The 21,424-nt window shown below is 33.8% G+C and overlaps 1 protein-coding gene, 1 long non-coding RNA gene and 1 pseudogene across 2 annotated transcripts; all 3 read left to right on the top strand.

The window, feature by feature from the left end:
- Positions 1–2,728: 2,728 nt before the first annotated feature.
- LOC132639874 (acyl-CoA--sterol O-acyltransferase 1-like) lies at positions 2,729–3,924 on the top strand (annotated as a pseudogene).
- A 3,139-nt stretch (positions 3,925–7,063) lies between these two features.
- On the top strand, positions 7,064–8,280 carry LOC132642775 (acyl-CoA--sterol O-acyltransferase 1-like). Its single transcript, XM_060359819.1, has one exon. It carries the CDS (start codon positions 7,129–7,131, stop codon positions 8,188–8,190), a length of 1,062 nt encoding a protein of 353 aa, XP_060215802.1. The 5' UTR covers positions 7,064–7,128; the 3' UTR covers positions 8,191–8,280.
- Positions 8,281–12,812: 4,532 nt separating this feature from the next.
- On the top strand, positions 12,813–19,842 carry LOC132641745 (uncharacterized). Its single transcript, XR_009582960.1, has 3 exons — positions 12,813–13,195; positions 13,885–13,981; positions 19,278–19,842. It is a non-coding gene; the product is annotated as an uncharacterized LOC132641745 (long non-coding RNA).
- The last annotated feature ends 1,582 nt before the right edge of the window (positions 19,843–21,424 follow it).

The following is a 21,424-nucleotide window of genomic DNA, read 5'->3' as shown; positions in this document are numbered from 1 at the left end:
ATGATAAGTTGTAACTTGTTTGTTTAATGTTCTACATTTTAAAATTTTGAATGTAGCAGGGTCTGCTAAGCTTTTGAAACTGGTCCACCTGAACTATAATCATTTTTTTTGCGTGGACTGCCCTTCTTTTGGGATGTCTTTAATTTTTGTCCCTCAAATTACTGGTCTTTAATTTTTGTCCTTCGCTTAAAAATGTGGCCGAAAATACTCTGAGATGCTGTGTTCGAACCCTCCCTCAGTAAAAAAATAAATAAAAAAATCGCAAGGCAAGGCTTTTGCCAAAAGTCTGCCGTCTCCGTTATAGGTATTATGTAACTTCGCCCTAATAGACATAGGTTCATAAAAACCTATGACTTGCGAAATTAATATTATTATTGACTCTGTTGGGTTTCGAACCCAGAACTTCGGGTATTTTTGGCCACTTTTTTAAGCGAAAGACAAAAATTAAAGATCAGCGAATTGAGCGACAAAAGTTAAAGACTAGTCTGTATGAAGGGCAGTCGTGCAAATTGCCCAACTATAATAGATTGGCTTATTTACGCAAATGTCTCTTTGTCATATTATTATTTAAATTTTGTCTCTATTTTTAAAAGTTATGCAAATATAATCCTTGAAAAATTACTATTCGGACAACGTTAGATTTAGTTCTAATTTTTGCTCATATATTGCTCAATGAGTCAATGTTACATAAAAAACTTTAGATTGTCGTCTAATGTTTGTAATAACTTATACAAATTTAGATTGTCGTCTAATTTTCTAATAAGAGTTTCGGTTTGCTCCAAAAAAAATAAAATTAGACCTTTCTCTAAAAGATGCATAAATTACTCTATATTAGAAGTGAGAGTTGTGCGGGATGAACACATCTCTTTCAAATTGTACTTTTTGCATATGTATGTGTACACCATTCAATTAACAAAAAAAAAAAAAAAAAAAACATTTCCTTTGAGCAAGTATAAGCATGTGTGATAACGTGTCATCAACAGCTCACTCCATCTGCTTTTCTAGAGATTTCCAAGAGGCATCGTAACTCCCCAAGATGTCCTCAATGGAACATCGGCTGGTTTGGCCTTTGGCTTCCGATTTCATTTCTTTCTGACGATATGCATTCCAAATATTTTTCTGCTGTAAGAAATTACAATTTGGCTTAATTCTAAGAAGAGGATAACAAATGACTCTTTTGTAAGCAATTGATATATATGAGTTTTAGTAAACTTGTTGCAGAGCGAAGTCTTCTCATAATTGTAACGTCGCTTGAAACTCACATATGTTGTTTAATATTTTGCTAAATCACCGACATCTGGAATATCACATTAATCCGTCTTCTACAAAGTAAAATTGAAAGATTTGAAAGTCATTATGAACATTACAGTGTGCAAAAGGCATTTTTATGCAACATTTGTCACTGAAATTCTAACGGCGGTACATCACAATGTTATTTTATGTCACTTAATCTAGAATTTATTGCGGAAAAAAAAAAAGAACTTACAGGATCAGAATATTGTTATTGTCAATCTTCAGCTTAGTTGTGTTATCGACTTAGATTCGTCGTCTTATAGTAACTATTGCTTCACTTTGAGTTATCTCGAAAAGGAGTGTGTTTTACTTGCTCCAGAGCTAACACAGGACTGCACTCTCAAGTATTTCTATAATGTTAAAACATAAGTGTACATGTGAACAATTGTCAAAATGGTCCTTTTATAAAGAGAGTACTCTTAAAAAAGTGAATCAAAAAAGGCTAACCATTAGACAGCTACAAGTTCTTTTCATTAGTTTTGGAACATGCCCTGTTTTCAAGAGAATAAAAAATAAAAGAGGCGATAAATTGATTTTACTTCTTAGTTTCGCCCACTTAATTATTTTATCTATGATAGAAAATTATATTTCTGGGACTATAATGGTAAAGATGTAAATAACTTCTACAAAAGCAAGGATATAAATGTCATAAAGCATACACAAACAATTTAATGGGAAAAGAAAACCGGGGAAGATACACGGAGTTCTTGGCCATTACTCTTTCCATCTCAAATTATATGTCGTGGTTACTAAAAATAGTTCTCTCAAATGATTTATCGTTTTAGAAGTTCAAGGCACAATTAAATATTTTCTTCCTATTTTACCCTCAGCAGAATTTTGTCCTTAATGGAGATGACTCATAAATAGAGTAAGAATTTAAGAGAGATATAATAACTTAGACATAAATAAGGTAAAGTTATTCAAATATCCCTCCGGATCAAAAAGAGTGTCAACTTAGCCTCTTTTTCTTGGGTCAAAAAGAGTGTCCGCTTATCAAATTAAGAAAGAATTAACCTTATTTTTCATGATTTGCCCCTATTAAGTGTTATGTGATCAAATTTCAATACTTATTTATTTAGGGGCAGTTTAGTCAAATTATCTATTTTTCTCTAAGAGTTAGTATTTTCTCAAGAGGTATGTAAACAGTTAAGTGAACACTCTTTTTTATCCGGAAAGAGTAGTTCGTAATGGACATATGTAAAATGAGATGCGGGGAGTAGATTCCACTTGCACCAAATTCAGAAACGCCATGGTTTACACGTGGTACATATAATCATTTCGGTAGTTCGTTACTGAATGTGTTGGATAGAGAAAATCTAACGTTGAACTATATGACATAAATGGCAATGAGTATTAGGTAAATATCACCCTCCCCAATCCCAACCATAAGAAAATGTGTTCTACTATAGATAGAATAGATATTCCAATATTTTGATTCCATCAAATCTTGCTAGAAAAGAAGAAAGGAGAAATAAAAGGGGAAATTCACAACTTTTTGGTCGTGTGGACTATTGTTTTGGCATGTTTATGTTATTCTCACACTACTGCAAAATTCATTCCTAAAGGCAAATCAAGATTTCTTGCTATAATTCCCATAGTTTTCGTCTTTTTCATTAATTCTTCCTCTCTATCTTACCTCAGCTCATCTTGGCTTCACTACTTTTCTTTTCATAACATGGCTAGCAAATTTCAAGCTTCTTCATTTTGCTTTTGGTAAAGGCCCTTTGGTATCAACCCAACCCCTCCCACTTTCAACGTTTATTCCCTTGGCTTGTTTGCCTATAGAGTTTCAAAATTCATCAATTAGTGATGTTGAAACCATTAAAAAGATCAGACCAAAATCAACTTTGAATCATGTTGCCAAGATTACTCTTCTAGCCATTATGATAAGGATGTACAACTATAAAGACTATTTGCATCCAAAAATCATCCTCTCCTTCTATTGCTTACACTTTTACTTCATGCTAGAGATCCTATTGAATATGGTTAGGACCACGGTCCAAGCGCGCGATTAGTAGAGTCGAGCTCGAGCCACCCTTTGATGAGCCTTACATGTCTAGCTCAGTTCAAAATTTCTGGGGCAGGAGATGGAACCGTAGGGTAAGCAGTATACTCCGTTTGACCATATACAATCCCGTACGATCGGTAGCAATGAACTGGATCCCTAGGAAGTGGGTCTCACTTCCCGCTGTGTTCACGGCATTTTTAGTTTCTGGGATAATGCATGAGCTGCTTTTTTACTACATGGGAAGATTGAAGCCCAATGGGAAAGTCTTTGGCTACTTTATCATTCAGGGGGTGACTGTGACTCTGGAAATTGTTATAAAGAAATTGTGGAATGGCAAAACTTGGGTTCCTAAGATTATCTCAGTCCCACTAACACTGAGTTTTATGTTCCACACCAGTTTTTGGTTGTTTCTTCCACCACTTTTGAGAGGTAGAGCAGATGTTAATGGGTGGTGTACTGAATCTCTTGCTTTTCTAGAATTCATTAGGTACGGTAAACTAGTTAGTCCCACCAATTTCACATGTCCATTTTAATTAGTCATAGTACGTAAGTCCTCCTCTAGCTTTCACATTGTATGAGTTTTATAAATTTCAATGCAATAAGATATTTCTACTGTTATGATAGTTTAAAATCTTTTATTTAATTTTGTATGCCAAAGCTAACACCCAATGTATATACATATACAAGCAAAATGTTATTTTGGATAGTAGATGACATATGCTGCTTCGACGACATCAATTAAACTATTACTATGGTGGATAAAATATAAACAAAATGGAACCTTAATCTGATGGATTGGAGAAAATTTCTTATACAATAAAAAACTTCAAAAAAAAAAAAAGTTAATGTTGGGGTTGGGGGTATTGGTGTGGTATGGGTTCCACGCAAGAGGGGGGGGGGGGGGGGGGGGGGGTTGATGGCGGATGTGATCGTGTAGAAAATTTAGAAAAAAAATTAAAAACTTAAAAAAAAATGTTATGGAGGGAGGATGGGTAGGGGGTAGGGTGCGAGGGAGGGGTGGTGTATGGGTTACGGGAGTAGTTGGGGGTGGGGGTGCAAAAAATAAAAAAAATAATAAAAAATAGAGGGGGTGGGGGCGTGGGGTTGGGTGGGTGGGAGTGGGGTGTGGGTGGGGGTATGGGGTTGGGTTGGAGTTGGTGAGGGTTGGGGGTGGGAGTGCAAAAAACAAAAAACAAAAAAAATAAAAATAAAATCAAAAGAAATTTTTTTGGAGGGGGTGGGGGCTGAGGGGGTGGGTGGGAGTGGGGTGTGGGTGAGAATATGGGGTTGAGTTGGAGTTGGTACGGCTTGAATGCGTATTTTTCGGAAAACATTTTTTTATCAACAAAATGAACATGAGAAAATAAGTAAGAAATTCACTCATTTTTTACTATTCAAACGAAATGAGAAAATAAATAGAAATTCACTTATTTTTTATGAAAGCATTTTCCTCCGTACCGAACACACCCTAAATGGGTATCAGTTTTCAGTAAGGTATAGGCTTTTTGTATAGGACATAAAATGTTTATAATTGTATGACAGAGAATTACCGAGAATCAGTGTCCATTGTATAATGCTACGCAAAGAGCCTGATTTATTGGAGAGAAAAGGTGAACAAACCTGCCGTAACTATTTTTCTTTCACTTGGAAATTTCATCAAACAGCCTGATTGCATCAAAGTTCTCCTCTTGTTGTTGATATACACATAACCACAAGTATGACATAATTTATAAAAAAGGGTGAAAGAAAGAGGATTGAAAATCACAAAATCTAGATTAAAAATCAATAATCTCCGAAAAGAATATAATCAAAGGTTTACATGCTCATCAAGAAAGGAAAGAAAAAATTAAGCGAGGAAGGCTGGTAGGAGAGGAAAATGGGGCTGAAATCAAGAAAAAAAAATGAAGAACCCTAATACCCAAATTGTGAGGCACAATCTGGTTAAGAAGACCCAAATGGGGTTCATTCCCTCTCTTTCTAAAATAAAATGAAGTAGGGTTGTATGATTTTATGGGATGCGCAAACGAGTTACAGGTTAAGAGAAATGGATTTGGGAGCTTACGTGGATTCGAAGTGGCTAATTTTTTTATGTTGTGGAGTCCAAGTCAGACTTTCATCCATATAAGGGCAAATTTATCAAGTATTCTCACAGGGAGGGCAAATTTGATCCGTTAATTTAACGGAGGACAAATTTAAATGATAAACCACACTTGAAGGGTAAATTTGACCCTTTTCCCATTTCTAATGGGGAAATTTCAATAATGTACAATCTAACATATAAAATTACATTTGTGTAGTTATGTTTTTAAATTATACCCCGCATAGCCACTTTTTCACAATATACAACATTATACAACTTTATACATCTAGAGTAGACAATGTATCAACCTTATATAAAAGTATATAATAATGTATAAGAGATGTTTATATCCAAGAAAATGCAATTGTATAAACAATATACAACATTTTCAATTGTGTTATCGCTTCTGTTATAGCCAAGGTATCCCAGCCTGGTGGAATCACGTTTACAGACTTTTGAAGTGAAGGTACCAATTGGGCCATTTCGGGTAATATTACAAATATGGGCTATTTTGGATAATTATTTTTTGTACGTAGTCATAGAGGGTTATTTTCTTGAAATTAAGGTGGGTCATTTGATTCTGAGCTTGACACGTGTCTCTCCGTTAAAATTAAGGGCAAAATTGTGCCAAAATATAATAGAAGGAGTGTATTTGGACCGAAAGTATAACGAGAAGTATATTTGACATTTTTTCGTAAAAAATATGAAGGGGAGAAAAAATAGAGAACCAATAGCCGCAATGACAACAACTAATTCTCCGAAATAAAAATTCTTTATACTTTTGTTTGCAATTTGATCAAAATTAAGAAAGAAGAAAATAATGGGTTAAATGGAAGGGCAGAAGCCTTGAAAAAGCCTTTGAGAGCTTCTGGTTTGTTGTCGTTGCGGCTATTGGTTCTCTATTTTTTCTCCCCTTCATATTTTTTACGACAAAGGGTCAAATATACCCCTGTACTATCAAAAAATGATCAAATATACCCCTCGTTATACTTCCGGTTTAAATATATCCCTGTCGTTATACTTTCGGTCCAAATACACTCCTTCTATTATATTTTGGCACAATTTTGCTCTTAATTTTAACGGATAGACACGTGTCAAGCTCAAAATCAAATGACCCACCTTAATATCAAGAAAATAACCCTCTATGACTATTTACAAAAAATAATTATCCAAAATAGCCCATATTTGTAATATTACCCGAAATGGCCCAATTTGTACCTTCACTTCAAAAGCCTGTAAACGTGATTCCATCAAGGCTGGGATACCTTGGCTATAACAGAAGCGATAACACAGTTGAAAAAATGTTGTATATTGTTTGTATAATTGCATTTTCTTGGATATAAACATCTCTTATACATTATTATACACTTTTATATAAGGTTGATACATTGTCTACTCCAGATGTATAAAGTTGTATAATGTTATATATTGTTAAAATGTTGTATCTGTCATATTCCATTTCAGCTCTCCTTTTCTGTATGAACAAATGTGAAACGAGACGCAGGAAATAGATTCCACTTGCACCAAATTCAGAAACGCCATGGTTTACACATAGTACGTATAATCATTAAATGTGTTGGATAAAGAAAATATAACTTTGAACTATATGACATAAATGGCAATGAGTATGAGGTAAATATCACCCTCCCCAATCCCAACCATAAGAAAATGTGTTCTACTATAAATAGAATAGATATTCCATTATTTTGATTCCATCAAATCTTGCTAGAAAAGAAGAAAAAGAGAAATGAAAGGGGAAATTCACATCTTTTTTGTGGTGTGGACTATTGTTTTGGCATGCTTATGTTATTCTCACACTATTGCCAAATTCTTTCCTAAAGGCAAATCAAGATTTCTTGCTATAATTCCCATAGTTTTCGTCTTTTTCATTCTTCCTCTCTATCTTACCTCAGCTCATCTTGGTTTCGTTACTTTTCTTTTCATAACATGGCTAGCAAATTTCAAGCTTCTTCTTTTTGCTTTTGGTAAAGGCCCTTTGGTATCAACCCAACCCCTCCCACTTTCAACATTTATTCCCTTGGCTTGTTTGCCTATAGAGTTTCAAAATTCATCAACTAATGATGTTCAAACCACCAAAAAGATCAGGCCAAAATCAACTTTGAATCATGTTTCCAAGATTACTCTTCTAGCCATTATGATAAGGATGTACAACTATAAAGACTATTTGCATCCAAAAATCATCCTCTCCTTCTATTGCTTACACTTTTACTTCATGCTAGAGATCCTATTGAATATGATTAGGACCATGGTCCAAGCGATTAGTAGAGTCGAGCTCGAGCCACCCTTTGATGAGCCTTACATGTCTAGCTCAGTTCAAAATTTCTGGGGCAGGAGATGGAACCGTAGGGTAAGCAGTATACTCCGTTTGACCATATACAATCCCGTACGATCGGTAGCAATGAACTGGATCCCTAGGAAGTGGGTCTCACTTCCCGCTGTGTTCACGGCATTTTTAGTTTCTGGGATAATGCATGAGCTGCTTTTTTACTACATGGGAAGATTGAAGCCCAATGGGAAAGTCTTTGGCTACTTTATCATTCAGGGGGTGACTGTGACTCTGGAAATTGTTATAAAGAAATTGTGGAATGGCAAAACTTGGGTTCCTAAGATTATCTCAGTCCCACTAACACTGAGTTTTATGTTACACACCAGTTTTTGGTTGTTTCTTCCACCACTTTTGAGAGGTAGAGCAGATGTTAATGGGTGGTGTACTGAATCTCTTGCTTTTCTAGAATTCATTAGGTACGGTAAACTAGTTAGTCCCACCAATTTCACATGTCCATTTTAATTAGTCATAGTACGTAAGTCCTCCTCTAGCTTTCACATTGTATGAGTTTTATAAATTTCAATGCAATAAGATATTTCTACTGTTATGATAGTTTAAAATCTTTTATTTAATTTTGTATGCCAAAGCTAACACCCAATATATATACATATACAAGCAAAATGTTATTTTGGATAGTAGATGACATATGCTGCTTCGACGACATCAATTATACTATTACTATGGTGGATAAAATATAAACAAAATGGAACCTTAATCTGATGGATTGGAGAAAGTTGACAAACCAGAAGCTCTCAAAGGCTTTTTCAAGGCTTCTGCCCTCCCATTTAACCCATTATTTTCTTCTTTCTTAATTTTGATCAAATTGCATACAAAAGTACAAAGAATTTTTATTTCGGAGAATTAGTTGTTGTCGTTGCGGCTATTGGTTCTCTATTTTTTCTCCCCTTCATATCTTTTACGGAAAAGGGTCAAATATACCCCTGTACCATCAGAAAAGGATCAAATATACCCCTCGTTATACTTTCGGTCTAAATATACCCCTGTCGTTATACTTTCGGTCCAAACACACCCCTTCTATTATATTTTGGCACAATTTTGCCCTTAATTTTAACGGAGAGACACGTGTCAAGCTCATAATCAAATGACCACCTCAATTTAAAGAAAATAACCCTCTATGACTATTTAGAAAAAATAATTATCCAAAATAGCCCATATTTGTAATATTACCCGAAATGGCCCAATTTGTACCTTCACTTCAAAAGCCTGTAAACGTGATTCCATCAGGCTGGGATACCTTGGCTATAACAGAAGTGATAACACAATTGAAAAAATGTTGTATATTGTTTATACAATTGTATTTTCTTGGACATAAACATATCTTATACATTATTATACCCTTTTATACAAGGTTGATACATTGTCTGCTCCAGATGTCACTACTAAAAAAACGGAAAAAACCGTTGACAAAAACCGACGTCTAGCGTCGGTTTTTTTAACCAAACCGACGGGAAACCGACATTTTAACGTCCGTCGGTTTTAATAGCCTCGCTTTCAGAAAAACGACGGACAACGTCGGTTTTTACCGACGGACAGCATCGGTTACGTTGTCCGTCGGGTTTTATTCAAATATTTTTAAAAATTGAAAAAAAATTAAAAAACCGACGGACAGGGTCGGTTTTATTAAATTCAGATTTTTTATCTTATATATAAATAATATATATTTTATGAAAAAACGACGCACTGCGTCGGTTTTTTTATATAACTTTTTTATTTTTAATTATAAAACCGACACAGCGAGTCGGTTTTTTTGTAAAATATAAGCATTAATTCCAGAAAACCGACGGACAGAGTCGGTTTTCTGGAAAACCTGCAAAATTAATTTCCAGAAAATCGACGGACAGAGTCGATTTTCCGTCGGTTTTCTGGAAAATTTTCAGCATGCAAATCATGCATTTTCTGCAACCACACCTGCACAAAAACCAGTACCAAAATCTGCTCAGAAACCAATAACAAAAGCTGCTCAAAACTAGCATTAAAATGCTCCAAATCAATTCTAAAAGAGCTACAACACATAAAATCATCCTAAGTAATAATAAAACACATCAAATACGATCTAAATAAACCTTCAAAGTTCTGAAATATTTAAATGACCAACCAAAAGTACCATTAACTAGTTTTAACATAAGTCCATTATTAAATTCAAACTACTACAACTGATCATCCGGTGTTCGGGCTACGAAATCACCGTCATCATCATCTTCTGGGTCAGAGGGAGGGGGAGAAGGGGGCACACCAAAACGTCCACATGCGATGTGGCTTTTAACTTGTGCCATTAGCAATTCAATATTCGCTTTCATGGTGTTACTTTCCTCAACTCTTCTTGCCTCAGTTTCAGCTAATTTCCTATTAAGTTCAGCAATTTGCTGCGCCATAGCTGCGACCTGAACATCATCAACTTCCTCGGCTTGTCGAGAAGACCCTTCACCTCGCAATCCTGACCGAAGGCGACTTAAGTTGTTCCTTGGGCCTAGACCGTACGCTCTACCCTCAGCTAATCTCTGCTTAGCCAATTTTTTGCATTTGCCAATGGTCCTGCACACATGTTTAATATCAATAGGAACAGTAATTAGTTAACAAAATACTGTTAAAGAAAAAGCTAGTAAGTTTGGTTACTTACCTCTCGCAAGGATACATCCACCTAGTTTGAACCGGGCCTCCAAGGCGCGCCTCTTGTACGAGATGAATGGGAAGATGTTCCATCACATCAAAAAATCCACATGGAAAGATCTTCTCGAGCTTAGTTGTAATGACTGGAATATTCTGTTTCATTCTTTGAAGGTTTTCTACCGTCAAAGTGTTAGAACATAAATCCTTGAAGAACAAACTTATCTCTGTGATTGGTTTCCATATTCTTTCCGGTAGGCGGCTAAATGCAATAGAAATCAAAGTTTCCATGAAAACATGGCAATCATGACTTTTCATACCAATTAATTTTCCTTCATTCATATCAGCACGCTTGTCAAAATTAGACGCATACCCCTCTGGCATCCGCAAATTCTTAATCCATTGACAAATCTGTCGTTTCTCCTCCAAAGTGAATGAAAAACTAGCCTTGGGTTTGAACACTTTATTATTCGCTAACTCTTGCAAGTTCAATTCAGGGCGCCTACAATATTCCTTTAGGTCCAATCTAGCTTTTGGGTTATCTTTTGTCTTGCCTTTAACATCCATAACAGTGTTGAACAAATTATCAAAGTAATCTAACTTAAGAATTCTGACTTAAAATATAACTTAAGAAAACACAATCCCAACCATTTCTAACTTTGGATTCTCAATAACAATTCTAACTTTAATAATTTATATATTCTAACTTTAATAATTTATAAATTCTAACTTTAATATAATTTTGAAAAGCACAATCCCAACTAATTCTAACTTTGAATTCTCAATAACAATTCTAACTTTAATAACTTATGGATTCTAACTTTAATTCTAAAAATTGAAAAGTAAATCTAGTCAAATAAAATCTACATTTTAGTTTTGAGGTTATAGAAATATTATAACTTAATAATTCTAACATAACTTAATAATTCTAACTTAATTTGAAAAACACAATTCCAACCAATTCTAAAAATTGAAAAGTAAATCTAGAGAAATAAAATCTACATTTTAGTATTGAGGTTATAGAAATACTATAACTTAACAATTCTAACTTTGAAAAGCACAATCTCAATCCATTCTAATTTAGAATGATCAATAACAATTCTAATAACTTATGGGTTTCTAACAAAAAGCACAATCCAACAACAAAAAAAAAAACTAGTCAAATAATTAAAGTATATATTTTTGCACATATTCAACATCAACAATATTACAAAGAATGATAACTAAGCTAACACAAATACATTGACAAAGAATATGAAATATAGCACAATCTCAACCCAAAAAAAAAAATGACAAGTAAATTAAACTAGGCAAATAAAGTTTACTTTTTTTTTTTTCACAAATTCAACATTAATAACATTGCAAATGATGTTTAACAAAGCTAAATAGACGAGCATTAGGCCTAAAATCTACAAATAAAACTAAGATTAAAAGAATTTTAAATGCCCTAATTTAAGAGAAACTAACCTTCAAAATGGGTTTGGGGTAGGGGGGAAGGAGCTGCGCAGGCAGCGGCGTTGGGCGGCGGCGAAATGGGAGGCGGCGTCGGGCGGAGGGGAGGGGGGCGGCGGCTAGGGTTTGGGGAGGGTGGGTTTAATTTTGAAGAGGGATAGCTGAAATGGGAAAAAATCCCGTTACTGCCAATATATAGGAAAAACCGACTCTGTCCGTCGATTTTTTCCGCACATTTGACCGGATTTTGACCCCAAAAATTAAAAAAAAAAAACGAAACCGACACTGTCCGTCGGTTTCTTCAAAAAAAAAAATGTTTATTATTTTTTTAAAAAACAAAATGAATTGTATATTATTTATAATATTTTTTAAAATAAAACCGACGTACGACGTCGGTTTTATATTATTTTTTTTTTTTTAATTAAACCGGCGTGGGACGTCGGTTTATTTTGGCGGAATTATATTTTCAAAATTCTGCCAAAAAAACCGATGTTGTCCGTCGGTTTTCTGATTAAAATAATTTAAAATAATTAAAAATACAAAAAACCGACTCTGTGAGTCGGTTTTCCGTCGGTTTTTTTAAACGACCCAGTGCGTCGGTTTTTTATCCGTCGATTTTTAGCAGTTTTTTAGTAGTGTGTATAAGTTGTATATTGTTGTATAATGTTGTATATTGTGAAAAGTGGTTGTGCGAGGTGTCATTTAAAATATGACTACGCAAATGTAATTTTATATGCCAGATTGTACATTATTGAAATTTCTCCATTAGAAATGGGAAAATGGTCAAATTTACCCTCCAAGTGTTGTTTATCGTTTAAATTTGCCTTCCGTTAAATTAAGGGATCAAATTTGCCCTCCCCGTGGGAATACTAGATAAATTTTTCCGTATATGGATAAAAGTACTTGGACTCCATGACAATAAAAAAAAAATTAGCCACTTCGGATCTACATAAACTCCCAAACCCAATTCTCTTAACTTGTAACCCGTTTGCGTATCCCATAAAATGGTACAACCCTAGTTCATTTTATTTTAGATAGAGAGGGAATCACCCTCATTTGGGTCTTCTTAAACCAGATTGTGCCTCACAATTTGGGTATTAGGGTTCTTCATTTTTTTATTGATTTCAGCCCCATTTCCCTCTCCTACCAGCCTTCCGCGCTTATTTTTTTATGTTCCTTTCTTGATGAGCATGTAAACCTTTGATTATATTCTTTTTGGAGATTATTGATTTTTAATCTAGATTTTGTGATTTTCAATTCTCTTTCTTCACCCTTTTTTATAAATTATGTCATACTTGTGGTTATTTGTATATCGACAACAAGAGGAGAACTTTGATGCAATCAGGCTGTTTGGTGAAATTTCCAAGTGAAAGAAAAATAGTTACAGCAGGTTTGTTCACCTTTTCTCTGCGACAATTCAGGCTCTTTGCGTAGCATTATACAATGGACACTGATTCTTTGTCATACTATTGTAAACATTATATGTCCTATACAAAAAGCATATACCTTACTGAAAACTGATGATACCCATTTAGTTGAATTGGTTTTCTTTGAATTTATCACATTCATTTAATTTGAAGTTAGAATTCTTTTCACACTAGTAACTAGCTTTTCACTCCGTGATCAAGGAAAAGAATACCGAATGGAAAAAGGATCAATTTCTTCTTCAGAGTATTGTGCACTTTGTACAAAAGCAACTGCTACCTAAAATTGGGATTCTTCTTCTTTGTATAGTTAATAAAGTTGCATTACAAGGGTGTTACTTGTTCGTTGAAAAGCTTATTTAAGAGCATTCCTCATAAATAAACAATTATTTAATTCTTTGGAAGCTTTGTTATTTTTGCTCTCTATTTTCATTAGAGTTTCCCATACTCATTATCTGGCTGCTACATACCAGTCTAAATATTGTATCTTAAGTCATTTGCTATATCACTTTGTCATGACCAACTTTAAGCACAAATAAAGGGGATCTATTATTTTGTAAACTCTCTCTTGAAGTAAAAGACTCAAACTTCTAATTGTTGATAAACTTGATGGGTATCAACATTATTTATTCTAAGCTCAACTAATCAAATTCAGATTCATGCTTGGAAAAGTTATGCTCATGTTAACAATTGGAATGACTAAGCTATAAGTCAAGATATCAAGTTCCTGTATTCATATTGAGGAATGTGGGGTAAGTTCCATTTAAATATTTAATATGTTGATCCAACTTGGTGCATTCTACATAGTATCCTGTCCTCTTTTGTGCCCCTCTGATATATCACTTTCTTGTGTCAAGAAGGCATTCACTAATAGGTTTTTTATTGTTGGATTTGCTAACAGTCATGCAGCAAAAGTTATCTACCTAGCTATCAAAATTAGAAGCTAACCCCACCCTTATTCCTTGCTTTATTACTTGCTTAAAGAGTTGAAACAAAGCTTAACTTGAGGGTGACAACAGTGGTGGTTGCTAACTTGTTATATAGTTAAAATCGTCGGTTTCTGAGCCTATCGATAATGTTTAATAAAGTCAACTGATGTATAGCTAATAGGTCATTAATATGAGTACATACTGAGGAATACGTTGTTGTAAAGCTAATAAATAGATTGTATGAGTACATATTGAGAAAGATACTGCTATAAGCTTTACTTGCTCAATAAGTGAGAGACTTATTCTTGGACCATGTCTGCTAGAAACATACTACTATAAGCTTTACTTGCTCAAAAGTAAGGGTGTCGGTGGGGCCGGGTCAGTCCCTGTTCGGTACCGAACCATCCCGATCCCGGTGGTTTTAGGGGGTTCGGATTTAGGGTCGTGGGACGGATGTCTAGGAAAATCCCGATCAATCCCGGTCCGGTCAATCCCCGTACCGGCCGGCTGATCCGGTCCCGACCCACCGGATTTATTTTTTATATAAAAAAACATTAAAAGCAGGCCGTTGGAGTCCAAAGTAAATGTTACAAAACGGCTATATAGCCGTTTTTGGAGTCCCCCTCCCTCCAAAAAATATTTTCACCCTCAAAGTTTAATAAATTGCATTTTAACCCAAATTCTAAACGATAAATACCTCTTCATTCTTATTCATTTTCACACAAATCATCCATCAATTATCTCTCTCTCTCTCTAATAATTGTTAATCATATTTGGTGAAATATTGTTATTTTGATGAATTGGGAAATATTTGGATTTTCAAGTAACCAAATCTCAATTTCAACGTTTACGGTTATGTCTGCTTTTACGCAGACTTTTGGTACACTCGTTCCATCATTTAATTTATTTAATTCTTGCATTTTATTAGCATCTTTTATTCCAATTAATTTTCATATTTTATTTTATTATATTTTGAAAATATGTCTAAATTTTTTTTAGGTGTGACTGTCGATATCCCTAACCCTTTTAGTCGTGGTAGTGGTTGTAAACGTGGTTCTTCTAGTAAATCTAAAATTCAAGTTAAAAACAATACGGAAGATTTCACTCATGTTGATGAAACTGATTTTAGTTCTCACCCCGCTTTTCCTCCTATTTCCAAAGATATAGATTTAGAAAATGAAATCTTAGAAAGAGCTTATGGTAATTTAGATTTTGATCAATTTGAAAATTTAGAAGAAGAAGAAGGAGAGGAATTAGATTTAAATGAGACACCTACACCTACCAGTCCCGTTACCGAATAGAAGTCGGACTTGACAACCCACCGAGCGACGCTACTAGTTTCCTTATCGGTGGATCCGTTGGGGGATCTAATATGGTCCAACCAACTTTAAATCCTTCTAACCCGCTATCACTAAATTTTCTTATAATAAAGATGAAGAACTAACTAAAATGGTTGCGTTTGTGGCTTTGCCTTTTAGTTTTCCTTCTAACTCCAGTTTTGTGCATTATATTAGAGCTATGTATAACCCTACTTTTCAAGGTATTTCTAGATCCACTGTTAGAGCCGATGTTTTTAAATTTCAGAGTGATTATTGTCAGTATATGCATTGTGTGTTCCATCACTTAGATTGTAAAGTGCCTGTTACTTCTGATATAGGTTGTTGTGTCGATGGCAATGATTATTTATGTGTTACGGCACATTGGACTGATCATAACTGTAATATGCAAAAACGTATACTTGGTTATAAATATATTGATGAGAAAAAAACAGGTTCTTATATTTCTACAAATGTTCAAGAAATTTTGCAATTGTATGGTCTTCTTGACAAAGTTTTAACTGTTACATTTGATAATGCTTCTTCCATTACTAAGTGTGCTGAACTTATGGCCATAAGAGTTTTCCCAATTTACGTTGATATTTTTCATGTCTGATGTGCATGCCATGTTTTTAATTTAGTTGTAAAAGATGGTCTTGATTTATTTGATGGTTCTCTAAAAAAATACGATATGCTTGTCAATATGCTTTTAACGCTCATAAGCAAAGTAGAATTAATATGTTTAAAAAAAATTGTGTTGAGCAAAAATTGCCAGTTAGAAAAATTTCCAAAAGAAGTTTGTACTAGGTGGAATTCTTTATATGAAATGCTACTTGTTGCTCACCAATATCAAAAACCCCTTCAATATGTTTCTAATGCACATCATTATCATCCCAATGAACAAATACAAGATAGTGATTGGAATGATATTGAAGGGTTATGTATTTTTTTAGAAAATTTTTATTTTGCAACAAAACAATTTTCCGGTATGTACTATTCTACTATTGCACAAATGTTATTTTATATTTGTGGACTTACAAAATTATTTTCAGAATATAGAGAATCAAACAAACATGAGGAAGCCGTTGATGAAATGATTCTCAAATTTAAAAAGTTTTTTTTTTCCTATTCCCAATATTTATTTGATTGCTTGTATACTTGACCCATCTTTAAAATTAAGAGGAGCTTGTGGACTTGTTGAAAAATTTTATTTACAGTTAGAAATTCCTCCTACGAACATCCAATTGTTGAACAGTGTAAACGTAGCATAGAAGTAAATGCTAAAATACGGTATAATAATTATAAATCTTTGCAAAGTAGAGATGGAAATGAACGTCCTTCGCAAAAAAATAAGGCTAAATTTGGCAATAGAAAATTTGATAAATCAATGGATGCTTCATGGCTTGGTATTGCTTCTACTCAAAATGAAAGTGATCTTGATGCCTTGAAAGCATCATTGCGGACGACGACGACAATTAAGATCTTTTAGGATGGTGGAGGAAGCGTGCCAAGTCATTTCCATTACTCTAAAAAATGGCTCGAGATATCTTAGTTGTTCAATTATCATCAGTAGCTTCGGAAGCAGCTTTTAGCGTGACAAGATTTTAACTCGGAGATCACAGACATTCATTAGCATAAGATAGCTTGGAGATTTCTGTCTTATTCAGAGATTGGATCAACGCAGAAAGAACAAATTATGGACTGCCAAAATAACCCGCCAAGAAGAAGAAGATTATGAAGAGATAATCAACACTAACAGCGATGACGGCATGAAACTTATGGATCATCAAGCAGAAGTGCCAATTCCATAAATGGATCCAACGGAAGCGATACGACATTTAGAAAAAATGTACATAGATCCGTACAAGTTTTAGTGTGATAATTTCTAATTAGCTACTTAGAGGCCTAGTTGAAACAGAACCCTTCCTAAAAGGTGGCTGCGTAGATTAGGTGATCTTATTGTAACTTAGAGGCCTAATTGAAACAGAACCCTTCCTAGAATGTGGCTGTGTAGATTAGGCGCTCTTCTTGTATTTGAGACTTTGAGTCAACCTTTATGAAATTTAAAAGTTCTATTGAATAAATAAACGTAAAGTTTTTACTTGAAATTATTTTTATAACTAGCAACTACTAAAAAAATGCAATTCTTTATAATTTTTATGAAGATTTGAAATGATATTTAGTAATTTCACGTAAAGTTCTTACTTGAAATTATTTTCTCCTTTTATAAATACTTAAAAATAAATCTAAGTCTTTAAACTTTTTATAAAAGACTTGAAAATTTAATATTAAATAATAAGTTAAAAAACTAACCGTTATAAGTTTAAAAAACTAGCCGTTTGAAGTTTTATATTAAATTTGTGTCCATTTAGTACTTTAAAATTAAATATTTGAATAAATTAAAAAAATTCCCCCATCACACCCCCCCCCCCCTTCGCAACCCGTCCTGACCGGTCCTGGAGTGGGACGAGACGGGCCCTCCCAAAAATCCCCTTTGATCCTGGTCCCCTTAAATCCCCCTTTAAAAAAACCCCCGTCCCGTCCCCCCAAAACAGTTCCCTACCGTCCCGTCCGACAGGCTTACTCAAAAGTGAGACTTATTCTTGGACGCTGTAATCATAAGTCAAAGGGTCAAAACTCTACTCCACTATTCTTGAACAACTTGGAGCTGGGCCTTCTTGTCAAATACTACTTTTTGCATTAACATATTCCTTGTTAGAGTCTGTTTGGATGGGCTTATGCCTATAAGCTTCAAACAGCTTATAAGCTAAAAAAAATAAGTTGGGGTAGTCTAACTTATTTATTTTTTTGGCTTATAAGCTGTTTTCAGCTTATAAGCTGCTTTAGATAAGCTAAGTCAAATGGGCCCAATTATTTTTTTGAACTTATTTTAAGCACAAAATGACTTTAAGCTGGTCAGCCAAACACTCAAAAAAGCTGAAAACAGCTTATAAGCAACTTATAAGTCAATCCAAACGGGTTCTTAGTCTTTGTAGTACATAGTCAATTACTTTATTCACTACTTCTTTTCCATGTTAGGGATAATATGGTAAATGGTCTTCTTGCATAATGAACTTTTTTAGGTTGGAATAAAGTGGACCAACAATCGTGGTATTGCCAAAGTTTTCTTCGCAATCAAGTATATACCTTTCTCTATTCCATTTTTGACCTTACAAAGTTATGCATTTCCCTCATTATAAAATTGATAGATGTATACTTGCTTTCTTTGAGCTAGAATTTCAAGTGTGATTTCTATTGTATGTCTTTTTCTTTTTCTTTTTCTTTAATTTCTTTATTTTTCTTATACTTCTTTAATTATGGATATGATAATGTGTCGTAGTTTAGAATCTTTCTAGAGCTGTGATGATATGCCAAACTGTCTAGAGAAAGGAATTGTGCATGGCCGAAATGAGATTTATGTCAAGCAGTTTAGTCAGAGAATTTAAAAGGGAGTTTAGCTACTTTGTTGAATTTTAATTTGGTTACTCGAAGTAAATGAAATTTACAGTGCTCTACTTAGTCTTGTATCATGATGCTTCTGACTGGAAAAAAATAGATAGAGAGGGCATTATGTTTTCACTTCATTAGTCCTTGGCCATTCACAAAGTTTTCTAAATGTTCATGAGCTATGTAGTGACATGTCCTACACTATTTAAAGATGAGAGAGAACACTACTTCGCTTAAACAAAATAATGCGCCTAGCATCTACTGGAATCTAAATCCTCTATAAATGTGCATTTTATCGCATAAGATGCTGCTAATGTAACATTTTGGTGATGAATTCTGAATCTATCTATTTTCAGGTTACAATATATGCTTCAATGTCTTTGCAACCAACAAAGAACTCAGACCTCCAGTTTCACTTTTATTACTTGAAAATGCGACAGAACTATCAGTGAGTACTTACGAATCCAATGTGTTTTTACCAAAGAAATCTCAGCTCCAGTTTCACCTTTGTTACATTACTTGAAGATACAACAGAGCCATCAGTGAGTACTTACAAGTTCAAGGAGCAGTACTCAATGCTATATGGTGAAGCAAAGTAGCTAAATACCTAATTTGTGTGGCAAATGGATTCGTAGGAGTTGATGAAAATGCAACTCTAAGAACTTGATGTCACTGAATGTGATACCATTTTATTTTGGTACTTTGTTGGGTTGGCTACTTTTGAGTTTTGGATGAATTGGTTGAGATAGATGCAGAGTTTGATGTAAAAATCACGTTTGATGGGGTTTTTTTTGTCCTAGAGAATCTTCATCTTCCTTTCTTCCCTTTTTAATGATGTCAATACTTCATGAATTTCCTTGCATGAATTATCTATTCTTGCTCATCTATTCTTCTCCTTTTAAGATTGTAAATGATCTTGGAAATGCCAAAGATTGATTATTCTATCCTACAATATTGTTGCTTATTAGATTTTTAGAACGTTATATATATATATATATATTCGGGTGTTCATAATTCTAACTGGTGATAATATTTTATTAGAATCAATTAGTCTGAGTCCCGTAAATTATTTGATTTTTAATTGTCTCTAAACTTTGAGCAAGTACGCGATAAGAAGTATGACACCTTTCTTTTGGATTCTCCAATGAAGTAATACGGGGTTATAGGCTATACACATGGCTGTGTTGCCCCCGTGCATGGCACAGTCATTCCTTTCTAGTTACAAAAGAAATATAAAGAGTGTCATTACTTTAAGCCCCAAAAATGAAAAAATTATACAATGGTAGAGGCATAAGTATGAGGTGGTGTGTGAGGGAGTATTTAATTAGAATTATAATGTGGGGACGACCACTTTATCCTCTCACTCTCCTTCCTTTCATCCTCTTCAATTTCTCTCTCCTATTTTCCTCTTTTTTCTTATTTTCAATCATTTTTAAACCCTTTTCCTCTTTCTTCTCATTTTTTTCATTAATTTTAAAACCAATTCTATTATACGTAAATCAAAATTCTTTAAGATATAAAATTCTTTAAGATATTAATCTGTTTCATTATTTAGTTTTTCAATTTCTTCTTAATAATTCAGTTAAACTCCAAACAAGCTTAAATAATGAAAAAAATAGTTTTTAATTCAAAAACTTGTAATTAAAAATAAAATTTAGGATACTTCAAAAAGTAAAAACATCTTGGAAAATTTATTGTACTTCTTTTTTTTTTTTTTGGTATATATTCAACTCAAAGATGCTACATTCTGCACCCGAGAAATTCAAAATTTTAAGTGTCATCAAAGTAGACCCTGAATAGGGCTGTGCAAAGATTGCTTTAACTGATAAACTGAACCAAAAAAAATATTATTGATTTACCGATATAGAGTTAATGAATTTTATACGATTTTGTAATTTTTTATTGAACTACTAGTTCGATTTTTGATTTTTACGTTTTTATTAACGGTTAAACCGGCAACCTAATAAGAACATAAGGTCTTATTAAAATTACCTTTTTAAGTATATTTCAGTGATAGTTCTTTGTGAAAAATGGGGGAGGCCAAACCAGTTAAGTTTGAAAATTTTGTTGGTTCAGTTTATCAGTTAAACTGATTTTTGCACAGCTCTAGATTCAAAGTCTACTTTGATACACTTAGAATTTAGGATTTTTCAGGTGCAGAAAGTAGCAACTTTGACTTGAATATATACCCGAACAAAAAAGATTCCAATAAATTTTTCAAGGTGTTTTTACTTGTTTCTCTTTTTGACATAGGCTAGATTTCCTTTTTCGGTTGATTTTTTTGGATTCCATATGTAAATAACTTGATTTTCTCAATAAAGCACCAACTCCATGTTGTGGTTTTTAATTAAAAAAAAACTTTTAGAAGTATCCTAAATTTCATTTTTAGTTATCAGTTTTTAAATTTAAAACTTTTTTTTCAAGGTCAATTATTTTCTTTTAAGCTTGTTCGGAGTTTAACTGAATTATTATTAACAAATTGAAAAATCGGATAACGAAACAG

Source organism: Lycium barbarum, chromosome 5 (assembly GCF_019175385.1).
Source record: "Lycium barbarum isolate Lr01 chromosome 5, ASM1917538v2, whole genome shotgun sequence".
In the NCBI taxonomy this organism is placed as follows: domain Eukaryota; kingdom Viridiplantae; phylum Streptophyta; class Magnoliopsida; order Solanales; family Solanaceae; genus Lycium; species Lycium barbarum.
Note: the sequence above shows the minus strand (reverse complement) of the source record. Positions and strands in the feature narration are given on the sequence as shown.

Bases quoted from the DNA above. Each gene is read 5' to 3' on its own strand.
- LOC132642775 (XM_060359819.1), top strand. From the start codon at position 7,129: ATGAAAGGGGAAATTCACATCTTTTTTGTGGTGTGGACTATTGTTTTG.